Consider the following 23,949-nt stretch of genomic DNA (forward strand, 5'->3'; position numbering starts at 1 on the left):
TGGCGTTTTCCCCGCTTTCGGCCTCAACACCAATTTCAGTTCATCGACACGACATCCTGAAGACAAGGAAAACACCAATCGTTAAGAAAGCATCTCATCCTCTCCCCCCTCCTACCACATGCATTGATCATCCACTCAAGATGTCCCTCCCCGTCTGTGTCGATTGCTTCAAAGGAACCCTCCGCGGCGACGTCATCCCCACCGGCCACGAGGATGTCATCCACGGACTTCCCACATACGTCGCGGCTCCGGAGGGGCATGTTAAACCGCTAGGCACAGTAGTCCTCATCACCGATGCCTTCGGCTGGTCCCTCCGCAACACCCGAGCCCTCGCCGATGCATACGCAAAACGTGTTCCTTGCATTGTGTACGTCCCTGACTTCATGGACGGCAAAGCCATCCCTCTCTCGCAGATGGCCTCGTTCGACGCGAAGCCCGACCCCAACTCTCCCTGGATATTCCGCATCCTGAGCCGAACATGGAACATCATGAAAGTCGTCCCCATTTTCCTCCTCTGGCTTTATCGTACCCGTCCATCTGTCTGTTGGCCGCGCGTGCGGTCCTTCATCTCCGCTGTGCGGTCGACCCCGACGGCGAATGGCACGCCTCCCAAGGTCGGCGTTGCTGGATTCTGTTGGGGTGGACTTTATGCTGTTGGTCTTACCAACACTCAGAATCCCGATAACTGGGTTACTTTGGAATGTGGAAAGAAGGTCTCGCTGATTGACTGCGCGTTTACTGCCCATCCGTCGATGCTCAAGTTGCCGAGGCATATCCAAGAGGTACAGCTGCCGCTCAGCTTGGCGAACGGAGAGAATGATTCTTTTATGGGGGAGCAGAAGATGAAGGAGGTGATGAGGATTCTGGAAGAGAAGAACCGTACGGCGTCGAAGGAGACACAGGGAGCGGATATGCATGAGGTTGTGGTGTATCCGGGAGCGAAGCACGGGTTTGCTGTGAGAGGAGATCGGGATGATCCGTTGCAGAAGGAGAGGGGAGATCAGTCTGAGGATCAGGCGGTGCGTTGGTTTTCGGTGTGGTTTGGAGCGCTGCAAGACATGATGCCGCAAAAGAGGTCTGGGTTTGTGAGATAAGCTGCTGGTCGTCGCCGTGGATGTTTGGTGAATGGTGAGTGGTGAATGGCGGGTGTGCCTTCCACGATTCGACTAATATGCCCGTGTGCTGGTATCTGGGAACCGTTACTTACAGTACCGGGAGGCTTTGCGCGTTTCCCGTCCTATATTCTTTCGCGTACCTTCATTCAACTCTACAATTCACTTGTTGTCTGTCGGCGCAACCTGGAAGCCGGGTGCAATGTGGATGCTACAAGTTGCAATCCATCTCCCTTGAAGCTACCCCTACCGCCTTCAACAAACCAACGCGCCAACAAGGTGACAAGCCAACAAGCAAACCAGCGTCTTAGCGAATTCCCTTTCGCTCATTCTGCGCTGGCCAACAACTTGTCCCTCCCGTCCATCATTCGCCTGGTATCACCGCTACCCCGCGCAGAGCTTTGCAACTGACGTTCAAGACGACGTTTATCGCGCCATAACCTCGCAAAGATGCCTCTCCCACCTGAGACACAGCACTTGCTATCGTCGCACGACTTCGACTCCGAGGTGGATGAGGTCCCTCGCGAACCGCATCACGAGCGCGCCGATTTGCTCACCATGAGCAAAAGCCAGCTCATCGCCGCCTTCCTTGAGCTCCAAGATCGCGCAGACCAGTATCTGTCGCACATCGAATCCTCGCTGAACACCCAGCAATCCCAAGCCGAGCTTCTTACCTCCATCGAGCTACACCTGGACATCCCCCCTCAACTTACGGAATCCCATCACCAACATGTCGCGCTTGACCACGCGCTCACCTGGAACGAGATCTACGGACCCGACAGCAATATGCTCATGCAAACCAGCAATTTACAAACCCAAGTCACCACACGCCGCCTAACCGCCATCCGCGACCACATCCGCGAAAGCGGTGGCGGCGGCGGCGGCGGTGGCAACAGCAGCAGCTTTTCTACCCCTAACGAATCTTCCCCCGGAGGCTTATCCCTCACCCCCCCAACACTCTGCAAACACGTCCTCTCCACCGACCTCCGCCGCATCTCCCCGAATTCCTTTCACGCCGGCCTCTCCGACGCCGAAGCTCCCCAAAACATGCTCTCCCTCAAGCAAATGGCCCTCGGCATGTCGATCCGCGAGTTCATCGAGTCCTTCGCCCAGTCCTCTTCCGACGATGGCAACAGTCAGGGCGTAGAAAAAGACGACAACGACCTCTGGCGACGCATGGATACCCCGCTCTTGCGTGCCATGGCCACGCCCGAGATGAGCGACGCAGCTTGGAACAGGATGGGGTTCCTGGGTGCTTGGTTCCGTGCGCTGAGGTCAGGACACTTTGAGGTGGAGCGGATGAAGTTTTTGATGGGATTGCAGAGGCAAGCTAGGGAGAAGGTGCAGACGGAGAGAGCGGTGCCGATGGTTTGTACGGAGTGTAGAGAGGAGAAGGTCTCGGGCATGGGGACTGTAATGGGGGATGTACATGAGGTTAACACGAGGTTGGCTAAGGCGGAGAAAAGGCTGTTGGAGTGGTGGAGGGGAGGAAAGGAGGAAGTGGAGAGGGTGGTAGAGGGGATGGTGGAGAGGTTTAGGGAGGAGGATAGGAACGAGGCGAGGAAGGCTTATCAGGAGTTTGCGAGGAGCATGAATACTGTCGGTACTACTGGTGCTGATGAAAAGGGGGCAGCGGAGGCACACGCAGAACAACAGGGACCGGAATACCCGGCGCCGATTCCGGCTGAGGATTTGGGCCATGCGGGAAGGTATCAGCCGGAATTCCAGCCGGGGGAGATCAACCAGCTGGTGAGGCAGGTTCACATGCAGAACTTGTAATCTGGTAAGGAGTATGTGTTGGAGATATCTACCTGATCCGACAACAGGGAACCAATCTGGGCCTGGAAGCCAAGAGTGTCTTCCTGGTGATCGAAGTTTGTCACCCTACTTTGGGCAAGTTTTGTACGAGTATCGACAATGTCATTGTTGGAGCTGTCATGTCCGACGGACCGACACGGTGACTGATGGAGAGATTGCTCTGCACATCGCTTTCTGGTGTTGCACATCACCTGTCAGCTATCGTCACTCGGCATCTGGCTAAAGTTTGGCGTGATACGGGAAGCAGGGCGATATCTGTTCGAGTGTATCTGGTGCTGGACTCAACACATCATCCTCATTGCTCTTCTTCCATGTATGTAGATTACTGTCGAATGTTGATAATCAGTACTGGTTGTTAACCATCATGTGCAGTACTCAGCTTCATAGTTCAAAGGGGATCTAAACCGACAGGCTAGCCAGTCTGCATTCGCAATCGTACCCCAAACGCCTGGAGATCGACCACAGACAGGGTCGACAAATTCGGTCTCATATCATTGAGAAAAGAATGGCAAAGAATCACCACGAAGAATCCAGGTAAAACCCTTCAGTGCTCCTGGTGCAGTGTGTTACATGGCCTTCGACCCGGGAAACCCTACAATCGATTACTCTTTTCTTCCCAAATCGCAAATTCATCTCCCGTCCTCCGCAATGCCCGGCAGGGCAAGGTAAGGGCGAACCTATCCACCATCTTCCACCCGCCTACTCTTTCCTTCCTTTCTTCCTCCCCCCTTTTCCATACATTTCCTCCTTTCTCCTTCCTCAAAGAGTAACATAGATACACTTCCTCAACACCTTGGCCCCCATAAACGGATTCACCTTCCTCACCACTCCATCCTCCCCGACTTCTTCCTCCTCATACCTTTCCAAATCCACCACGCTAACCACCCTACTCTTCGCTCCGTCCACTCCCACCCCCGTTTGGCCAGGCACCCTCTCCCAAATTTCGTTGAGTCGATTATTCACCGTCCCGACCTGCGTGGCCTTGAACCCGGCCTTCTTCGCCTCACTCATCAAATGCGCCGCCAATGCCCTCGCCAGCCCCTTTCCTTCATAATCCGCCCTCGTCGCCGTCCCGCACCTAAACAGACACTCACCCACTTGCTTAGGCTTGCGCTCCTCAGGCGGGCGAATATCATTTGCTTCCGTGATACTAACCAGCTTCGGGAAAAGCGGCAACGCATCAAAGACAGGCTGGAATTTGACCGGGTCAAAAGGTGTAGCGACGGGGTCGTACGCTAGCGCTACTGACACGAGAGGGAAATCCATTTGTTCGAGCAGGTCCTTCCCGGAAGAGGCCGGGTACAGCTCGGGGTCCCAGTAGACTGCGCCGTTGGTGGCGGCGGACTCGGGACGCTTGTATTGGTACTCGGTGTCGAAGATGCCATACGAAAAACCGGACTCGATGCCGTGCGAGGTGTTGTATGCGCCCGTATTGAAGACGCGGTAGGAGCGCTCGACGGCGTCGGAGGCGTGCAGGCGCGCCCAGACGGCGTTGTGGAAGAGGTTGGCGTGGGTGATGATGGCGTGGGCGAAGGGGAGGTCGGAGAGGGTGAGCTTGCGGATTTGGTAGCGGGGTGGGAGGGTTGTTGATGACATTTTGAAGTCTTGGTGTCGTTGCTTGGAGAAATTGGTTGTGATGTTTGAGTGGAGGGCTTTTAGTCGCCTTTCCCGGCACTGATGTTATTGCTGATGAGTGCTACAGGTCGTCAAATGTCAGGAACATTGGGGGTAGGTATTTATTTGTCGTCAGAGACGGCAATTCAACTGACATGTAAAGTCCGCGTACTCTCCGCGTCAGCATGTCAGCTTTAAGGAACATCCTTCCTATTTGGGGTTTCAGTGCAACCTACCTACCCTAGCGGGCATCCGAGCTGACCAACCACCCAGCATCAGATTGTATTGGAATCCCGTCGTGATAAAGGACTTACCTCAATGCGTCACCGTGTATATAGGCCAGCTTCCGAGGTTCAGTCATCGAGGTGATGTAGGAATCACACCCGATTACATGTCTGCCTGATCATGTCAAGAGGATACTTGGTCTCAAGGGTTTTCTCTCCAGTCTCCACACCTATCAGCCCTCCTCTTCCAGCGTGGAATCTCGTGGAGACAAGCGTCATTTCCTGGCCTTTGCCACTCCGGGAAAAGAAGGTTGAGTAGGTACTCGGACTGACGTATGTCACCCACGCTTTTGACTCTTACCGGCCTAAATGGCTGTGGCCTTACCAGAGGGCTGTGCGATGATGAGAGTCTTGAACCAATAGGACAAGTATCATTTAAAATGAAGGGTTTCAAGATTATGTTCGAGTGTCTCGGCCCGGTGTACTCGACGGCGTACCCTTGAGCTGTACGGGGTCTGGTGCGCAGGTTTATCATCCAAAAGTTGCTTCCCGGTAGAACAACATAAATAACTGGAGTCTAGGCATCAAACACTCAACCCGGTGGTGAGTTCCCAGCGAGATCAGGAGCGCAACACGACGGGAGCACGGGTTGAGCCATCTGGTTTCGCGGTGTCTGTGGGTGCTGCCAATGGGTTCTGTTGAGTTGACCGACGCGGATAGCTTCATGCATTGCATTGCAGGCTTGCAGCCGCCGACAACCTCCCAAAATGTGCAGTGCAGACAAGCCCAAATCAGCTCGAGCAATGGACCCCTCAGAGCTTAACCCCCATTCTCTATGGTAGTTCTGTTCTAAGAACCGCAGTCTCCTCCCCTACCGTGATCAAAATCAACGATCAGTGACCACCACTGTCGCCGCCATTGCACCATGGGCAGCCGAACGTCCAACAACTCCGCCTCCACCACCTCCACCGGCACCGGCTCCGGTCCTGTTACCTGTTCCGGTGCCGTATCATTGCCCTCGATATCCGACCCAGGCACCATAACCGCCGCCCTCCGCGCCCTAATGCCATCCCACCCCGTCTGCGCCGACGCCCTCGCCCTCGCCCGCTCCCATCTCCCCGCCACGATCCTCTACCACAGCTTCCGCGTCTACATGTACGCCCAAGCCTTCATGCGCATCACCCCTCTGAACGACCCAGCCGACCCTTCCCTGCTGCCCAGCTTCCCGGGTATAGCACGCATCAGCCCTTCATCCGGAGAATACGCCGCCATCTGTCCGCCGCACGTCCTATTCGTCGCCTGTATTCTTCACGCCATAGGCGTAGCACGCGACTACGATACCATCGCTGAGCGCTTCGAGGTCATAGGGGCGGACGTGGCTGCCCGCTTGCTACGCAGTCACAACGTCCCGGCCCTGGCGGTCCGCGAGGCTTGGCTGGCTATTAGTCTTCACACCAACCCGACTATTGCGGAGCGAATGAGCGGTGCGGTGCGTGCGCTCAGGTTTGCCAAAAGGGCGGATTTGGGCTTTTGTACGGTTCCGCTGGCTGATAGTCTGCCAGGAGGAGCTACGTCGGCGAATCTGCTGCGGTGGCAGCTGCCGAGGTTGGAGATCAAGAAGCAGCTTGGGGATGCGGTGGTGAGGCAGGCGCTGAAGGAAGCAAGAAAGGCGCCGAGGGGAAGTTGGGCGGCAGAGATGGTGAGGGGGAAGGAGGAACATCCTGATTGGGAGGGGATTAATAAGTGTTTTAACATGTTCTAGGCGCAGCACCTATGTAGGATCTGTATCCTCATGTACCGGGGAAGACATTGCGATTTGGTGGAAGGTGTTCTGTTAGCCGCTAACCCGATCCTCAAGACAACCCTGTTCCATCCGAGTCATATTGAATGAGCACTACCTGATCATCCTTGGGCCAGAATAGAGTGAAATCCTTTGCAAGTTGGCAATGACTGACACCGCAAATGTTTCCCGCCCAGTCCCGTGGAATTTGGTACGGCTGCTCGGATCGACTCATAACCAGATCGTCGGCGTGAAACACCGAATCGAGTGCGTAAACCCGGAGCCAGAGGTCATGATCAAGTATCACAAACCTCCGCCCCGGCAAGATACCGAGAAGTGATGACATCTGGTTCATAACATCTTGGTGGACATGTTGTACTCTGACCAGCTGTCGACGTAAGCCGATTGATGTCCCTGACCCTAAAGCATCAACAGCAATTAGGATTACATCATCCCGCCTCGTTTTGTCGCCTTCATCTCGTACGTGAACGAGTATGTGCTCCTCGGTTTGGGCAAGAAAAGTGTTGACAACTCTGCAGGTTGGTTGCGCTCTTGGACTGGTTGGAATATCCCGTATTGGTGATGTTTCTGTTGGAAATCTGGAATCTTCGCTGTCATCGTCTTGAAGGTAAATGAGGGTTGATAATAGCTCAAGTGTTTCCCAGTCGTGTTCCCAACACCCAGTCGGCCCAACTCGTAGGACGGTACCGGGTCTCCGTGGATGGCGAATCCACTTACAATCACTTCCATGCTCAAGGTCTATGCTTGCTTGTAGTGCATTGCCTGTGATAGAGCACACGTATGCTTTATCTTCTGTGGACACGAGAATAAGTCGAGAGTCGTGGTTGAATAGGATATCGTGAACTTTGAAGGTGTCAAGTTCAACCGGAAGGTTACGCGGAGCGGATGCGAACACAACATTAGCCGATTCGACAGACCTGACATGTACGGTACTGTCTGCATCAACTATGGCAATGTCGCGACCATCATGACTCCACCGAATGTCAACTATATGAGCGTAATCATCCGGGCTTGCAATCTCGATTCCGTCCCGATCCCCACGGTTGAACATCAACACTTGACCATTTTTGTAACCAACACAGTAGGCCTTTCCATCTCGGGACGGTGCAAAGGTGGTGACAGATGTGAATCGTGAGTTCAACTTCAATGAGACCTTATCAAACATGGTTGAAGAGGCATCCTCGCTGTTTGAATCGCTCGTGTATTGTTCGTCGTGGTCCAAAAAGCGAGTGAGGATGTTTGGCTCCCAGGCATTGACTGAACCCCAGCGAAGATCATAAAAACGGCGGCTATCTGGGCTGAAAATCAGCTGGGTAACAACCTCTGTTGATGAAAGCTCGTAGAGAACCGTGAAATGATGAAAGCTCCAAATGTAAACAGTGCCTTTGCTGGTGCTAGTTGCAAATAGCTTCCCGTCCGGGCTTATAGCAATCTCATCTGCAGCCTTCTGGACCTCAACCGGATCACCCATCAGAGGATGCCACTTGAAAACACACCCATCTTTGTACACCCCGACAATGTGACCCGTCACGGGATTCCACACAAAGCGATCAACGGAATTCCAGCTCTTGGATGATCGTGAGAGCCTAACGTCGGTAGCGGCAGGTATAGTTCGCTTGCATATCCCGATGCATCTCCCATCATGCAACCTCCAGACTGCAAGCGGTGCACTGCGATATGACACAGCAACATGCGTTTGGTTTGGACTAAAGGCTGCGAACCTCGGTGAGGTAACAATGGCTCCCTCCACTCCAGTGTCTTTCAGCGGCGCTGAGCTAAGGACTTCCCAACCGGATCCAAAGTTTCCACACTCTATGTGCCTTATTAGGTTGTCGTCCCCCGCTACCAACAGCTTTTGGTCTTTATCGGCAAAAACAAGACACTTGGCTCTTGTATCTTCTGGGGTATTCGTGGCTGTGAGCAGTGCACCGGAGGGAAGAGACCAGATCCTAGTTCTCTTCCACCCGTATGTAGCCAGCTTCTCCCCATTTTCGCTCAGCGCAATTGCTGTAGTGTGTTCATCCAGTGATATGACGGCAACTTGAATGAAGCTTTTTGAGTTCCACACATAAACTCGGCGGTCGGAAGATAGGACAGCGATATATTTGGAAGCACAAGCAATAGCACTTCCTTGCGCCCGATTGGGGAGAGCCAAGCGGCCAAGATTGTCATTCCACCCTGTGTCTGCCTGGCCTAGAACACGCATCCGACTGAGCTTCGGGTTGTGGAACTGTTTGTGAACCGCAGCCAGAGGGGGACATAGTGCAGGGATAACTTCGTAGGCCAACTCTGGTTCCGTCAGAAGACTTCTCCCAAACTTGCCAATGATCTTCAGTAGATCAACTGACCATTCATGGAGCAAGTCGATGTCGAGGAGGCGATGTTGCAGAGGATTTTTAGACTCATTTTGCTTCCTCAGTATGGAAGTAAACGTTGCTAGGACCTTCGAGGTCTTGACCATGATCTCGAGTTTCTGCAAAAGAGCCAAAGCATGAATCCATGACAGAACACCAGGGCTCTTTAAGAAGACTAAAACGTGGTCCAGTGTATCGGGGGCAGTCAGCTTGCTATGCCGAAGGTGATAGGACCAGTTTAGAGCTGCATAGAAGATAAACGGCTCGTTAGACTGCAAGGCTCCATCGTTTTGTACCAATTGCCATCGAAGGGGCTCCGCTTGTAGTGTTTCAAGGCACCTTTTGAACAGTTTCTGGTGGCCATTTTTTGTGTCCACAAAGAGTTCGCTTTGACGTGGTTGTATCAGATACTCTCGAGCTGTGTGATGTAAAATGGATATGCTGCCGGTGTCGTCGACCTGGATGAACTGGCCACATGTTTCTCTGATTGTTTTCCTTAAATCTAGGAAGCGTTCCGGAGAGAGTGCTGCTGTAAGCTCCATAACACTCAATGGTCTCTGCGCACAAATTACCCACTCTAGTATCTTCCTGATGAGCGGTGTTTTTGACGTTTTGGTTGAGTTTGTCAGGTTCCGTTCCATCCGCTTGTAAAGCTCGAACATGCCATCAGGAATAGCTGCGAGTACCTCTTCGATGTCATCCTCCGTGTCACACCGACTGATCTCATCAAGGACAAGCTTCGCCCAAAGAAAGTTCCCGCTCGCCCGCGTAACAATTCTTTGTGCAAGAATCTCTTTAAACTTTACGCTGCCACCCACGTGGCGCATTTCCGTCGTGACGAACAGGTCGATGTCGTGCCTCAATCTTTCGTCACCCGTCATATTCATGCGAGTGACTGGGACTTCTTGAGCAAGTCGGTCGAATTCCAATGAGATGGTGTTGGTAATTCTGCTGAGTATCATGATGCTAATGGGTAAGGGGGTCTCTGTCGTCAGACTCTTAATAAACTCCAAGAAGTCTTTTGCAGAATCACTCTCGTCTATCCCGTCGATGATCCAGTACAATGTGCTGTCCAACGTTTGTTTGAGCAGTATGTTTTTGAAGACTTTCTGCCACAAGACACGAGGATCGCCCGATTTGAGCCCCAAGTTCTCTGCAGATGAGTGGAGCAAGGAGTCTCGAAATGATGGAACATCCCTAGCGAGCTGGAACGCAAGGGCGCGGAGACAGCTGAAGATTGACCGCTTATCAATGACAGAGTGTCGGAAGATGAAAAAATGGCAAAGCTGATGAGAATTTTGGAGGTGGTCAATCATGAAGGCCGACAACATGGACTTTCCACTTCCAGGAGGCGCTGTATACCACAACACATGGGGTCCTGCAGAAGGGCCATGGCCTAGCCACGTAACAACATCCGGCATTTTGAGAAGCCACTGACAAGTCCCACGTGCCCAATCAGTGCGGAGGCCGGCGTAATCGCTGTCGGAAGTAATGGTGACTTGGAAAAGTTCCTGGACGTTGGCAAACGTGTATCCTGAGTTCGTGGATTTGGAGCGGAATAATTTGACCAGTTTCCTGATGGCGCTCACAACACTCTTATAATTGTGATCCTCACGACTGGCGTACTTGCAGACGTCGTGATGATCTGCCGTCAGGGGGATGGAAACCTCATCTGAATAGCCCATGACCGACGAGTCTTTCTCCAGTACCATGACTTTCTTGGGCCCAATGGTAGTCTCCAACGTTTCGTAGAAGGAGTAGATGGAGAGCTTTGGGGCGAGATGCCGGAATGACTCATTGATCTCGTCGATTGCTGGAGAGTTCTTCTTGAGATCCGATATGAACTCTTTTTTTGCCTGGAAGGAGTATTGCAACAGGTTCTCCAAAGTGTCCGCTAGGGTTGTACCGCGATGGGGAGTGGATAGAAAAATGATGGCCGAGACTACGGCAATGATGTCCTTGTATCCTTTGTCATGGAAACCCATCATATAGGCTTTCTTCACGACCAAACCACCCATACTGTGTACAACGAACGTGAGTGGGTTCTGCCCAATGTCGAGATCTTGCCCGTTTGTGTCTTTGCCACAGCGCATTTGGAACAAGAGATCCTTGGCAAAGTTTGTGATGCTGTTTGTGTTCTTGTTCCCGCCGAGGTATTTAGCGTCGTAGCCATATGTGAAGATCCGAGCGCGACCAACGTCAGGATCCTCTGGCAGCCATAGTTCCGGCCAAAACAAGTCCACGTTATGGTTCTTGGACCATGTCAACTGACTGTGACCCCCTAATCCATGCACAAAGATGAGATCATGGGTGGGAGATTCGGGCTGGTGCAGTATATGAAGGCCCAGTCCATCTGGTCTTGGGGAGGGGCTCCGATGAGAAGGAACGGACGTGGGACTGCGAATGGTGCTCGAATGTATTACTGCTTGGGCGTCCAGAGTGGAGTTTGTCCTGCTTCCAGCGCCGGCACTGTTCAAGCTGCCTGGGATGCGCCATGATGATAATGATGGTAGGCGTGCTCGGGACGGATGGGGGTCAGATGACCTTCGTTCTCTTTCGTTCTCAGGGTGTAGATTCCGGTCCTCCTCGCTATGCCTACGTTGACTGAGGCGTTTGAACTGGGTTGAAATGTATCAGCGTCAGGTCTCAACGTTCTGTCTCCGCCGAGTGCCTTGCTAAAGGAATGGAGTGTGAAGGCCTACGAGGTTTGGCATCGTGCAGGGCCGAGATATGCCTGCGTTGTTGAATTGGACTAGGTACTACCACAAAATGCAAGGAAAGGCGAGAAGAGGCTTCTGAAAGAATGAGTCGGATGAAGCCTTGACAGACGCCGACAAAGCTGGAGAGGAGCGGGACCCAATTTGAGACCACAGTGGTGTATGTCTTGAAAAGGGAAGGAGAGTCATGAGAGAACCACCTAGCGTCCTTTCCTAGAGCTGACCTCTGACATTGGTGATTTAAAGGGCAAGAACAACGAAGTAGTTGACAAGACGGGAATTGGTTTTTCCCAAGCAGACTGGACGGTTAGTTAGGTGCGCCTGCACAATTCCTCGGTCCGTGAAACGGTCGTCGCGGGACTGGAATCCAAGTTTTTGCGAGGGGACTTTCCAGTTCAGTTGTTGAATGATGACAAGATCACCAATGTTCTTTCCTCGTGGATCCTCAACAACCGGGCTGAGCAAGCACACGTTACTAGCCTTTTTACACCCCGAGCCCCGACACACATCCGGATACCTAAACATCAGAGCCTCGTCCCACCATCCCACACATGTGCGAAAAGAGACCGAGGTGTCAAATGGAATCCGGCGTTCCAATCATCTTCGTCTTCGTGCCGAGCATACGCGCTCGTCGGGCCCAAATTGAGGCGAAGCCCCGCCTCGAATGTCTCAATTCGCTTATGAATGCTACTCAACAATCCCCAGGTTCTGCACAAAGCTGCGGGGGAATGACGGGAGTGCTGGTCGTAGCCACTCATTTCCCTAATTAGTTCCAGCCTCCCATATTAATCTGCAGCCACAGGGCAATAGGCCAAGGGGTGATAGTAGTGTCAGCACGTGGTTGGGTAAGGGGTGAGTAGCCGCGAGAGCAGACATGGAGAGTTCAAGGGGACGCAGACAGTACTCTCTCTGAGTGGCTAATCGTCTACAAAAAGGTCGTGTGAGACATGTCCCCGTGAATATCGAGTTCCCGTATATACTTACTACTAATTGCTTGACTTTCGTTCACGGTCGTTCAAACTGCGTGATCTCTGACCCTCTTTTCGCTTCTGTGTCCAATTGTGAATCCCAGAACAGAGCCCCAGGAACCCATCATGAGTTTGGAACTCCCCCTTCTGCTTGAGCAATCAAAGGTTGTGTCTCCTCCATACATCGGGGACTTCAGGGTTGACGCCAGTGTTCTCGACAAATTTCCCAGCGGTACCAAGGTTATATCTGCCCATCACTTTGGGCAGTCAGCTTGGACAGTCACCGCTCGCCTTGTCCTAAGCCTCCCCGATGGAACCAAGACCCGGTATTTCATCAAGTCTGCCCCAGGGAGTCACGGCCGTACCATGATGGAAGGAGAGTTCAACGCCATGTCAGAACTCTACAAGTGGGCTCCAGATTTTGTGCCTAAACCTCATGTTTGGGGCAAATACGATGCGAAGGAACCTGAGGCATACTTCTTCCTCGCCGAATACATCGAGATGCACGAAGGGATGCCGGACCCTGACAACCTGTGTTCGAGGTTAGCTCGCCTTCATCGTGAAAGTGTATCTCCAACGGGAAAGTTCGGCTTCCAGGTGTCAACTTGCCAGGGCCGCGTGCCGCAACTTGTTCAGTGGGAAAGTAACTGGACGACATTCTTCATCAAGCTCCTTCAGAACGTCATTTCCCAGGACTTTGACGTCAACGGCTACTGGGAAGACATGGACACTGTCGGGAAGCGTTTCGTTGAGCAGGTCGTTCCAAGACTTTTGGACGCTCTCGTAGAGGGCGGCCGTGTGTTAAAGCCTGGCTTGATCCATGGCGACTTGTGGGAGGGAAACTGTGGGACATCGCTCGACAATGGCAACATATACGTCTTTGACGCGGCTTGCTTCTATGCCCACCACGAGATGGACGTCGCGGATTGGCGCTGTAACTACAACAAAATTAGCGATCCAATCTATACCGACACGTACAATCTGTACAACAAACACCGACACGTACAATCTGTACAACAAACGAAGCGAGCCCAGAAAGGAGTGGGAGGATCGGAATCGCCTCTACAGCATTTACTACAACGTGATCTATTCCGTCAATCACACCACATCAGGAACCGCCGTTAGACAGCAGTAAGTGACATATCTCGCAAACATCGGTTCGTGGTCGATACTAACTCTATTTTGTAAAGAGCATATTCCGACATGTACTATCTCATCGATAAGTACGCCTCGTTCGAGCCGAATCAAGGGCCACCGAAGATCGAAAAGGACCAAATGGCTGTGCTGCCCTCCGAGAAGAACCACAACTTGGGTGCGGGATCTGATGGGCATTCAGATTCGGAATGAGCAGCATAGAGATTGAGTTGACAGGCTGAAGGATTGACAAGGGAAAGGTAGACGTCGACTCACTCGAAAGTCTAAATTGACTTTTTGGATTCGCTTGATCACAGCACAACTGGTGTGTCTTCTTCACGGATTATAGCGTCAGGGTGAAAGTGCAGAAAAAGCGCTCAGTTGTGAGGTGGGATACGAACATAACAAAGATTTATACCCTTTCTTCCATCAGCGTGTTGGAGTCGCAACTGTCCACAGATATTCCAAACATACCTTACCTCTATCCTGATGACTTCCACCCAATCTTGTGGTCAGATTGCGGTATCGGTGGTTGCCCCCGGCCTGTGTTAGCGCTGAACGTCAGCGCTACCCCGCACGGGCAGGCAGCACGGCAGAAGCCGTTGGCGTATCACGGGGGCGGGAGCGGGAGCTTCTTCCTGGGCCGTCTGGCCCACTTATCTACTGCTAAGTTCCAGGGACTACCCCGCTGAAAGATACTCCCTTCAGGGGAAGAAGGTATGTACAGCCGCTTCCCGCTTTGTCACTCAAACGAGCACGGGCTGCCACTTCCACTTCCACCACTTCAATTTCGACAGCATCGTCGTGTTTCCCTTCCGTCTGTCACTAACATCCTTCAGTTGCCTTTTCTTTCCCCTATACTACTAGTACAAGCCATGGGAGAATTCGGCGATTCTACTTCCAAACGGACCCCCAACGAAAAGAACGAGGCTGACGAGAACGGTACCTCCCTTTCGAAATACTCCGTGTTTACTCGCTCGCAGTTACGGCAGATCCAGCTTCTGCTGGGCCTTTCAACCATCACGTCTCCCTTAACCGCGACCATCTACTTCCCCCTTTTGCCTATTCTTAGAGAACACTTTCGAGTCTCGGCCCAAGCCATCAACCTGACGCTGACCGTCTACATCATTTTCCAGGCCATTTCTCCCGTAATCTTCGGCCCTCTCTCCGACAGCCATGGACGGCGCCCCTTCTTTCTGTTTACATTGGCCCTCTACGTCGTGGGAAACATTGGTCTCGCAGCCAACAATGACAGCTATCCCGCCCTCATCACACTTCGAGCCTTGCAAAGCCTTGGTGCCAGTGCTGCGTATGCCATAAGCTTTGGTGTAGTCGCCGATGTCTGTCTCCCCAGCGAGAGAGGCCGCATACTCGGGCCCATCAGCATGGCTCTCAACCTCGGCGCTTGTGTAGGACCCGTGGTTGGAGGAGCTGTTGCCTACACAAGCGGAAGCCATATTTGGGTTTTCTGGGCACTCGTTATTGTTGGTGTCATACTGTTCATCGTTGTCGGTGTATTCCTCCCAGAAACCACGAGAAGCCTGGTTGGCAATGGCAACGACAGGGACTCGTTCAGATGGTGGCAGCTCAGCTGGTGGAGCTTGGCGACGAGACAGCTCGCCCGCAGAAAGAAGACACAGAGGCAATGCGAGAAGATGTCACGGCCAGCTACCGGTACAGCCGCAGCTTCCAACACGACAACAACATCCAGATGGTATGGACTGGGTAACATCATTGCCTGCTTCCGGCTGATCTTCTACAAAGACACTTTTCTAACGCTTTGGGTGCATGGATCCTTCTACACCGTGGACTATTCAATGGTAGCAGCAATTCCCGATATCTTCAAGGATATCTACGGTTTCAGTGAATTGCACATCGGACTGGCATACCTCCCTCGAGGGGTTGGCATCATCTCAGGGAGCTACTTCACAGGCAAACTTATGGACTACAACTACAAGATAATTGCGTTTCAAAACGGGCACACTGTCAACAAAGTTACAGGTGACGATCTTCTCCATTTCCCGCTCGAAAAAGCAAGAACCAAGAGCAGCTTCTGGATGCTTATCATTTCGACTTGTACGGTAGTCGGATATGGATGGGCTGTGTCCCGGTCTGTGCATCCTGCTATCCCTCTGGTTATGCAATTCGTTCAAGGTTTCTGGGGCACATTCTTCTACACCACGTACAGTACGCTTCTCGTGGACAGCTTTCCTCGCAGTCCAAGCACCGCTGCGGCCGCGACTAGCATCACACGTTGTGCAATGGCTGCTGCTGGCGTAGCAATTTTGCAACCACTGTTAGATGCTACCGGCAGAGGATGGTATTTCACCATCATTGGCATATGGAGTGGCAGCTTTGGTGCCGCTGCCATCGCGATGTTGCGTTGGAAAGGGATGGAGTGGCGTAGAGCAAGATCACCAGACTCAACCACAAACCCAGAGATGCCTTCCGACCGTGGATGAGTACAGGTGCTGGTTTTTCTCTGGAAATTACCATATTGAAGTTGCTGCTGCGACCGAACGTCATGTTGTGCAACGAAAATCATGTTATCGATTTTACGACATGCCTTTCACTAACTACCGAAATTTGTGAAGGAAAAATGGACCGCCAGTACTCGAGTGGTATGCATCCGAAAAGCCAACGCTCTATCCAATAACTCCGTATCCCTCATTCCATCGATTCCATATTCTAATTAACCTTGCAAACAGATCAATCTAGAAGCGTAACGATACCATCCCCCTCGACTACGAACTCCGTCACATACATGCAACGGCCGGCATCGCAATTGGCATGGAACACCATGATTCCACCGCCGCGGACACTGCTCGCTCCTCCGGGACCGTCGAATCCAAAGGAAGTAGTGTTCATCAGTTCGCCATGACGATGGTACGGTCCCTCGATCTTGTCGGCCGTTGCATACTTGACGTCATACTCTGGTGTGTTGTAGCAGTGCGACGAGTAGAACAGCACGAAGGTGCCGTTCCAGGTGCGGATGAGGTTTGGGGCCTCAATCAGTGGTCCATCAAGCTCGGGATCACGGTCGAGGATCTCAGTATAGTGGCCAATGGGGGTAATGCCATCGCTCTCGTTGACGCGCTGGAGACGGAACGGAGTCGGTTCGCCAGGAGGGTCGCCATTGCCGCAAGGACCGCCGGGCCCCTTGGAGCTACCGTCCACCTTGTACACGACAAAGAACGAGCCGTCGATAGGGTCGACATAGCCACTCGCATCAATGGCACCACCCTCGGAGTCGGGGCAAGCAAAGGGCTCGTCTAGAGCCTCGTACGGACCAGTGATGTTCTCAGCCGTGGCGATGCCAACGCAGTGGTAACGAGAATCGGCGAGAAGACCCGAGTAGTACATGACAAAGGAGTCGGTGGCCTCGAAGTAGTGTACATCGGGGGCCCAGATGTCGTGTTGGTCGGGGTTGACCCACTTGCCCGGAGTGGGCAGAAGGTCGTGCTCGACATATGTCCAAGGACCGTCTAGGGGACGAGGGCTGTAGGCAGCCTGAACGTTTTTGCCGTTGCTGTTGGTTGCAAAGGCGTACCACTCGTGAGTTCGAGGGTCAAAGGTAATGGCTGGGTCAGGGAAGTCCCTGTTGCCCAAAGTCTCAGCCGGGGAGGCCAAGGTAACCAGGGGGGCCATGGCCAGGGCCACAATGACGGAAAGGAGAGAAGTGAGCTGCATGATGGATATTCGTGGATGTTCCGTTCTTCACTAGCAGGCTCATAAAACGGTTGCCGGGTAAGTTGCTGTCGATGAGAAAGTTGAGGAAGTTGTTCGAATACAGGCTAACGGGTGCTGTTCCAGTTCGCGGGAATACCGGTATTTGTAGTTGTGGTAGGGGAGAGGATAACGTCAAGGATCAGTATTTGAGGGGTTTCTATAAGCCGTCGAGCTTCCCGTCGTCGGAGAATATCCTTCCCAGGATCGAGTCACGGGTCCTTCGATATCAGATGTCGGGCTTGGTGACGTTGCGCAAAGTTGCGGGACCGAAGGTCCGGAGGCTGACTCAATCCGAGTAACGTTGGAGGTCTAGGTCACGAGCCCCAGGGTGACTGGACTGCTGGGTCTTCAAAAAAGACAGACACTTGCGTCCGAGGAAGAGAGATACACCGCTGTTCTCAGTGAAGGAGCACTTCAACTATGAGTGAAAGGTCAACAACTTAAATCGTTTGGTAAGTCCTGGAGGTGTTCTTTGGACCAGAACAGAAGATCTTACCACTGTTTGATTGATGATTCTGGGTCAGGGCGCTGATGAATTGTACAAGGTTTTAGGTTTCTAGGTTCGATGAAACATGGGATTCTTCGTGAATACCATGTGCCTCAGCGTCGGTTGTGGTTGTGTCTCTAACCTCGTCGAACATGTCAGGACGGTACAACTCGACCTTTATGCTTCGTTTTCCAGTCATACGTCAGAGCAACAGCACCGAAAGGAAACTCAAAGCACGTTTCCTTCACTCTTGCTCCTGGATACCCATCATCATGGATTCTGGTGATCGTCAGGGTAGTACTCTTGCGCTCGTGCTCTCTCGTCTATCATCCTGATGATTGAACCCTGAGATTCAGTACTCACCAAAGAGGGAGCGACAGAAGATGGACCTGTTACACGAGATTATTGACGTACACTCAGGGTCCTGAAGATCGTCGAATCAATCCGGTGGGCAGGAGTCTCGAGCGGTTGTTATCCTCAGATCACTTCTCTATATTCCAGCTTTCGGGACCCCAGTCCGGCCTGATCGTCGGATCCCCACTCCGTCACATGGAAGATCTTTGCTGCAAGGAGCATACAACGTCATCGGACCCTATGGACGGACGATCACAGCATTCTTGCTCATGAACGTTGTCTCTCTCCCTCTATGACACTCTTCTTCAGCGAGCCAAGAACTATGAGAGTATGAGGGCATCTTGGCTGTGCCTTGATGCACATTTTACTGCTTCTTCACCCAGTCCATTGGGTCCTGATATTGGTCACACAATCTCGGCTTTGTGTATCCCGAGAAGCAGCTCTGGCTTGCGGTGCCTGGGTGGTTATTTGCCTGGTGCAAGCCGAGACATGCCTCATTCCCCGAAAAGTCAAGGCCAGACCTTCGAGCGAGATCGCAGCACAATGCCCGACTTTGGGTGTAACACTCCCACGCAGCTGACCTCGAGTGTCTCACTTAGTGTTCTGGAACTGGATTTCGAATCAGGGGTTCTTTGAGTGATAGTGTGCGGCTTGGACAAAGCCTTGTGATCGCAGACAGGATTTGGGACCAAAAGCAGATGTTGGAATTCAAAACCGGACCGCAGAATGGAAGACCAGAGACTTGACAGGACGGAAGGCATGGACTCGGCTCTATCATGAGACTACCTTTGCCGGATGATGATCCTGAGAAGACCGCCTTTCCGATCGTCAAACGTACCGACCCCAACCCATACGCTCGACGAGGGGTTTCTATGAGCATTGGCCATCCCCGCAACCTAGGTCCATACGTACCGCTGCTACCCGGAGCAATATCCGAGGAGTAATGCGAAGAGTGCGGGCTCGGTTCATTCGGTGATGTCCTATTGGAGTAGAAGACGATCTGAAAGCTCGCCGGGGCCCAAGCTCAGCCAGGCCGGAGGTTCATCCGGTTTCGCACGTCACGACTTCACCCAACCCATGACTAAACAACCTTATGTCAGGTCGCTGCCAGATCTCAAAGAGGGGCACAGGAACATGCCCTCCACGTGGCTGGGTGAGTGAAGGATCGAGTGAGTGAGGTGAACCAACTCCCAAGGTGGAAAGCCCCTTTTGTCATATACTCAACTTCTTGCTCATTGAGCACTCATCTCTTCTTGTGCAGGACGAGTACACAAGCTAAGCTGACATACCAAAACCAAGCAAGCAGGGACAACCCCTTCGCGTATTTCGGTACTCCGTAGGGGAGCTTGTGCCTGGTACCTACAGCCTTGTAAGCTGCGGGCATGGGTAACCCTGGTAACCAATGCCGCGCGGCTCTGCTCTCCGGAGACGTCAGTTTGTCGGTTCATGGATACCTACCTCCAACAAGTCAACAACAACAACCGCGCCAAAGGGTCGCTGCTTTGTTAAACGCAACTATTCAGGTAGCAATGAGTGACAGGTGATCGCTTCACAACAAACAGTTAAGGACGTCAAAGCAAGGTTAATGCTACGGTTTGCCGCGTGGCAGCGACTGGCAGGCCTCACCATTCCTCAACAACTGATGACGACCGGGTTTTCTCTGGCGGGTCAGTGACGGATCTAGAAGATGGAAACTACTTTATACAGGGCTAGCTAGTCACTCCCGGTGGTTTCTCGTTCCTCTCTTTTTTTTTCTTTCCTTTCTTTCTTTCCTTCCTTTTTTTCTTCTTTTCGGTTTTTGGTTTTAGGCTTTCTTTCCAGCTTCTTTCTCTTTTTGTTACATTCATCCGCATGCGGTGCTCATTTCACCTTGCTTCACAACCAGGAATTGGTCTGAATTACCTTACTGTACGTCTCTGCATCACCTGGTGAATGCCGCATCTTCATCCCCACTCGTTGAACCTTACAACCTTGATACAGCCTTGATATAACAATAAACTTCGAGGCCTTTTCACTCAGGTTCCCCTCCAGCAGCAATTTTGCTCTAGTATTTGAGGGCTGCTCTGGCCTAGATTTCTTCTTTGACTCTTACCACTTCAGTCAACCCGCTTCTGGTCACAGCTTGTTCAAATGCCATTCATGTAAGACCATCGACTCACACATCCTTCCGAGATTCCATCATTTTCAATTCAGCTCTAACACTACGGTCTCAGAACAGTCGAAGAAGCCATCCAGGCAATCAATGCAGAGTTGTTCAAGGGAATTGACAGTTCTGAACATGACATGATGTGAGTCACATGAGATTGATACCATATGACCCAGAGATGCCCGCCCGTTTTCATAGTTATAGACGCTGACCAACATTCTAGCCCCGCGGTAGTGCAGCAGAAGGTGGCCAATGAGCTTGAAACTGTGACGAGGAACGCCGATGTTGGGGACAATGGTCCTTTGAGTGGCGTGACCAATGAGTGTGGCTCTTACGGCATAGAATGCTCGGGAGCCACCTCTAATGTTTTGGCTCCGGCTCATGACAGCAACGCTGGCGAAGCCCAAGACGACACAACCGCTCCGTTAGTCTCCCAAGCCCTGCTCTCTCCCCTAACCTGGTATGACTCGTAAGAACTGACACATACCGTACGTTGAAGGCTCACTGGTAACTGGGCCTTCGACAAGTTTAACCCAGCTGCCCAGCCTCCGAGGCGCTACGTGTGGTGCGCCATCTGCGAGAAATGGCAATCAAATCGGACCCAACACAATAGATGGTAAATTCCCGTGGTCAAGAGCCAACATACCTACCTTCCAGAGGCAATGACGCGACGATCTTATCACCTACCTTATCTAACAACACATCACAACCAAATAGGCATGCTAAAGAGGACCCCGTTCTTTGCTCCGAGCCGCTTTTGGGTGGCGCACAAGGAATGCTCTGCTTGGAGCAATTCCAGGACAGTATCTCTCTCAGGAGCCATATCCAGCGCGATCATGGCCGCTATGTTGGGCCTGGTTGGAAGGGTATAATTCAAGTGAATTCTCCCGAGGGACATGCTCTGCTTAACGGCGAGTCTGAGAACTGACTGTCTCGCACGGGCAAATGGGAAACGAGTGTTTCGTAGCTGCTGTATCTTCTGTTTCCTAGTAGTCTAGGTACCTCTAGAGGTACACACGGATGGATAACCGCGTGGGACAATGCGATTACGCGAGTGTCTGTGGTTGATATTTGTGGTTATAGGAATCTAGCATCTGACTTGTTCCTACTGTTTCTGTTTCTCTCCCTCTTACCAAATCTACAAGAGTAACTCTCTCCTTCAGCATGCTGTGGGTCCTCTAAGGGCGCGGTCGAACTCATGTTTACCTCTAGGGGATTTGTCAATGAGATCCATAACAGCGTTCCAATTTTGGGGAAGGAACTCTCAGCGGTTGCCGGCCATCTAAATAATGGAGCCGAAAACGGGCACCAGAGAGGAGCGCGAGACATAGTTGGCGCCATTGGCGGTGGTGACAAGGGCTTTCATGGCCTCCAACAAGTGCTGCAGCGGGCTGTAGGGACGAAGGACTTCATGAGCGCGGCAGTTGCCGGTGCCTTCGACCATCTTGATGGATACGTCGATAATCCCTTGACGCTCGTCTTTTACGGGCCTTGGAAAGCCTCGATGCGTCCCGCAGCGGAATCCGGCTGGACCTACCAGCTCACTGGCATTCACGCCTTTGGAATTGAAGTGAGTACAGGTATTGTTGGGCATCTTGAACATCGACTCAAAAGAGATGGAGGACTGTTATCGTTGCAGCTAAGCAGCGCAGTCGTGATTTAGGGAGCGAACAAATGTATGTACCATGCCTCAGGAGGTAAGATACCTAAGAAGAACCACCCTCGGTGCCTAGGCTTCACAAACGTACCTATGGAGCTGGCTGACATTATCACTGAATTTCCTTACGACCACCCGTAGGACGGTCTTCGTGACCTCTGTCTGGACTTCAAGAATAGTGTTGTTTTCGATACAGGCTCCCATCAGCAAACATATTCTTCAGGGAGCCAACCTCGATAAGATCAAGAACGTTGGTTTAGCTCGGCACGCTTGCCAGATGGTGGTTTGTGCGGCTTCCCCCTTCTCCTTTGCCTCATCCTCTTTTTATGGTCCTCCCCTTTCTCTACCGTTCTCTTCTCTCTGGTCTTCCTCCCCCTTCTTCGTTTCATCTCTCCGCTGTCTGCTGCCTCTCCATCATTCGCTGCTTTCCTCACACGGCTCACCTGCCTACTTTGGGCTCTCTTATGGCCCCCGGACGTCTTTGGTGAGCGCCGTGTGGATCTTTTGGTAGTTAAATCTGGCTTGCTGGTGCTGCATTCGGTGTGTTGCGCCAGGGCATGGGTGTTTGCATAACCTAGGTAAGCACAAAATTTTCTTACCTGTCCATCCATTTCTCGACAACCTTCTTCTTCCTTCATCGATCTCGTTGTTCATCGAAAATGTCCGCTCGAGACCAAGCCCAGGAGTCGGTCGGCCCATATCCAGACACACAATCTACCAAGACAGCACACTGGACCACTTTGAGAGAAAGCAAGCATTTGTCTGCCTACGAGGGCATGACGATGAATAACATCTACCAGCTTTCCCGCGTGCGTGACCAGTCCCGGTCAAGAGACGCGACAATGGGCAACTAAACTGCCGCACTTCAGACCAATGTGGGCGAAAATGCAGGAGCGCTTACCTCCCTTCCCACCGGCTGCGCGTCGCCACGGCATGTGGCGGAATCTCGGTTTCGCAAACCTGGATGACGACGTTGGCCTTGGGTGGGGCGCACTATGTAGACGGAGCGATAATTGACGAGCTGGCAGGTGGGAGTTTTGGTAATTACAGCAAGGTTCATGCAAATCACTAGAACTTCTCATATTTATCCTGGCCAACTCTCCAAATCATATCGGGTGCCTTCACGAGATCGGAAGAATAGCGCTGTTCTTAGCGAGATCAGACGGAAGGGACCAAATCTCTAAAACAACTGAAGAGATGAAAGCCAGATACGGATAAGGGCTGTCATGAAGTTTACAGCGTTCAGTCAACAGAAAGATAACATGAAGATTTGGCCTGGATGATTACTGGATGCAACCAATCCTATTTTCGCTCTCGATACAGGGAGGCTGAGGCTTTTGAACAAGAACGAGTTAGCCTACCCAGGTACCTAGTTATCGACTCGCCGAACGCACAAAGTTAGCAGCACCAAGAAGCTTCGATCGCCACTACATTCGAACTTATACGCCAACTTCGGCCGACCACACTATTCTGGCAATCATCATCGACGAGTCTCAGGATGCAAAGGACGCCGCATTCCTTCCCTTAGGCACACCCGTCCACAACACGTGGATGGACCTATATGGGCAAATGAGTATCCTTCCTGGGTACCCCTTTCAAGATCTCGACCATTTCTCAGCTACGTTCTCCGGGGTAAATCAGAATGGGGAGACCATGCAACACCCGGACAACGAGAGGCGGCAAATCCTGATAGGGTTGCTTTCGGGCATATGTGGTCATCAAGCAGGATGTCCAAGACAATTGTCGACTTGCTAGATTCTAGACACATCCAGGTAGAGGTAGGTTCCATGGATCTGCATTCCGTGATCGCTTTCTACGATGCTGAATGCACTCC

At 52.2% G+C, this 23,949-nt stretch overlaps 9 protein-coding genes across 9 annotated transcripts; 5 read left to right on the plus strand and 4 right to left on the minus strand.

Moving 5' to 3' along the window:
• Positions 1-140: 140 nt before the first annotated feature.
• On the plus strand, positions 141-1,094 carry SMAC4_01544 (uncharacterized protein; the record flags this gene model as incomplete). Its single annotated transcript, XM_003352661.1, has 1 exon — positions 141-1,094. One exon carries the CDS (start codon positions 141-143, stop codon positions 1,092-1,094), a length of 954 nt encoding a protein of 317 aa, XP_003352709.1.
• Positions 1,095-1,562: 468 nt separating this feature from the next.
• SMAC4_01543 (uncharacterized protein) lies at positions 1,563-2,891 on the plus strand (the record flags this gene model as incomplete). The annotated part of the gene is made up of 1 exon (XM_066089612.1): positions 1,563-2,891. The coding sequence occupies one exon, from the start codon at positions 1,563-1,565 to the stop codon at positions 2,889-2,891; it is 1,329 nt and encodes a 442-aa protein (XP_065945747.1).
• Positions 2,892-3,689: 798 nt separating this feature from the next.
• Positions 3,690-4,652, minus strand: SMAC4_01542 (uncharacterized protein; the record flags this gene model as incomplete). The annotated part of the gene is made up of 1 exon (XM_003352659.2): positions 3,690-4,652. The coding sequence occupies exon 1, from the start codon at positions 4,524-4,526 to the stop codon at positions 3,690-3,692; it is 837 nt and encodes a 278-aa protein (XP_003352707.1). The 5' UTR covers positions 4,527-4,652.
• A 1,041-nt stretch (positions 4,653-5,693) lies between these two features.
• SMAC4_01541 (uncharacterized protein) lies at positions 5,694-6,530 on the plus strand (the record flags this gene model as incomplete). Its single annotated transcript, XM_003352658.1, has 1 exon — positions 5,694-6,530. The coding sequence occupies one exon, from the start codon at positions 5,694-5,696 to the stop codon at positions 6,528-6,530; it is 837 nt and encodes a 278-aa protein (XP_003352706.1).
• A 91-nt stretch (positions 6,531-6,621) lies between these two features.
• SMAC4_01540 (uncharacterized protein) lies at positions 6,622-12,294 on the minus strand (the record flags this gene model as incomplete). Its single annotated transcript, XM_066089611.1, has 2 exons — positions 11,626-12,294; positions 6,622-11,541 (listed from the first exon to the last, which is right to left on the minus strand). The coding sequence occupies exons 1-2, from the start codon at positions 11,635-11,637 to the stop codon at positions 6,622-6,624; spliced, it is 4,932 nt and encodes a 1,643-aa protein (XP_065945748.1). The 5' UTR covers positions 11,638-12,294.
• Positions 12,295-12,601: 307 nt separating this feature from the next.
• On the plus strand, positions 12,602-14,206 carry SMAC4_01539 (uncharacterized protein). The gene is made up of 2 exons (XM_066089610.1): positions 12,602-13,739; positions 13,799-14,206. Exon 1 carries the CDS (start codon positions 12,735-12,737, stop codon positions 13,731-13,733), a length of 999 nt encoding a protein of 332 aa, XP_065945749.1. The 5' UTR covers positions 12,602-12,734; the 3' UTR covers positions 13,734-13,739; positions 13,799-14,206.
• A 199-nt stretch (positions 14,207-14,405) lies between these two features.
• SMAC4_01538 (uncharacterized protein) lies at positions 14,406-16,256 on the plus strand. Its single transcript, XM_003352655.2, has one exon. The coding sequence runs from the start codon at positions 14,462-14,464 to the stop codon at positions 16,202-16,204; it is 1,743 nt and encodes a 580-aa protein (XP_003352703.2). The 5' UTR covers positions 14,406-14,461; the 3' UTR covers positions 16,205-16,256.
• Positions 16,257-16,275: 19 nt separating this feature from the next.
• On the minus strand, positions 16,276-17,432 carry SMAC4_01537 (uncharacterized protein; the record flags this gene model as incomplete). Its single annotated transcript, XM_003352654.2, has 1 exon — positions 16,276-17,432. The coding sequence occupies one exon, from the start codon at positions 17,430-17,432 to the stop codon at positions 16,452-16,454; it is 981 nt and encodes a 326-aa protein (XP_003352702.1). The 3' UTR covers positions 16,276-16,451.
• Positions 17,433-21,740: 4,308 nt separating this feature from the next.
• Positions 21,741-22,052, minus strand: SMAC4_01535 (uncharacterized protein; the record flags this gene model as incomplete). The annotated part of the gene is made up of 1 exon (XM_003352653.1): positions 21,741-22,052. The coding sequence occupies one exon, from the start codon at positions 22,050-22,052 to the stop codon at positions 21,741-21,743; it is 312 nt and encodes a 103-aa protein (XP_003352701.1).
• Between the last annotated feature and the right edge of the window lie 1,897 nt (positions 22,053-23,949).

The sequence above is a fragment of the Sordaria macrospora genome, chromosome 1, assembly GCF_033870435.1.
Source record: "Sordaria macrospora chromosome 1, complete sequence".
NCBI classification, from domain to species: Eukaryota; Fungi; Ascomycota; class Sordariomycetes; order Sordariales; family Sordariaceae; genus Sordaria; species Sordaria macrospora.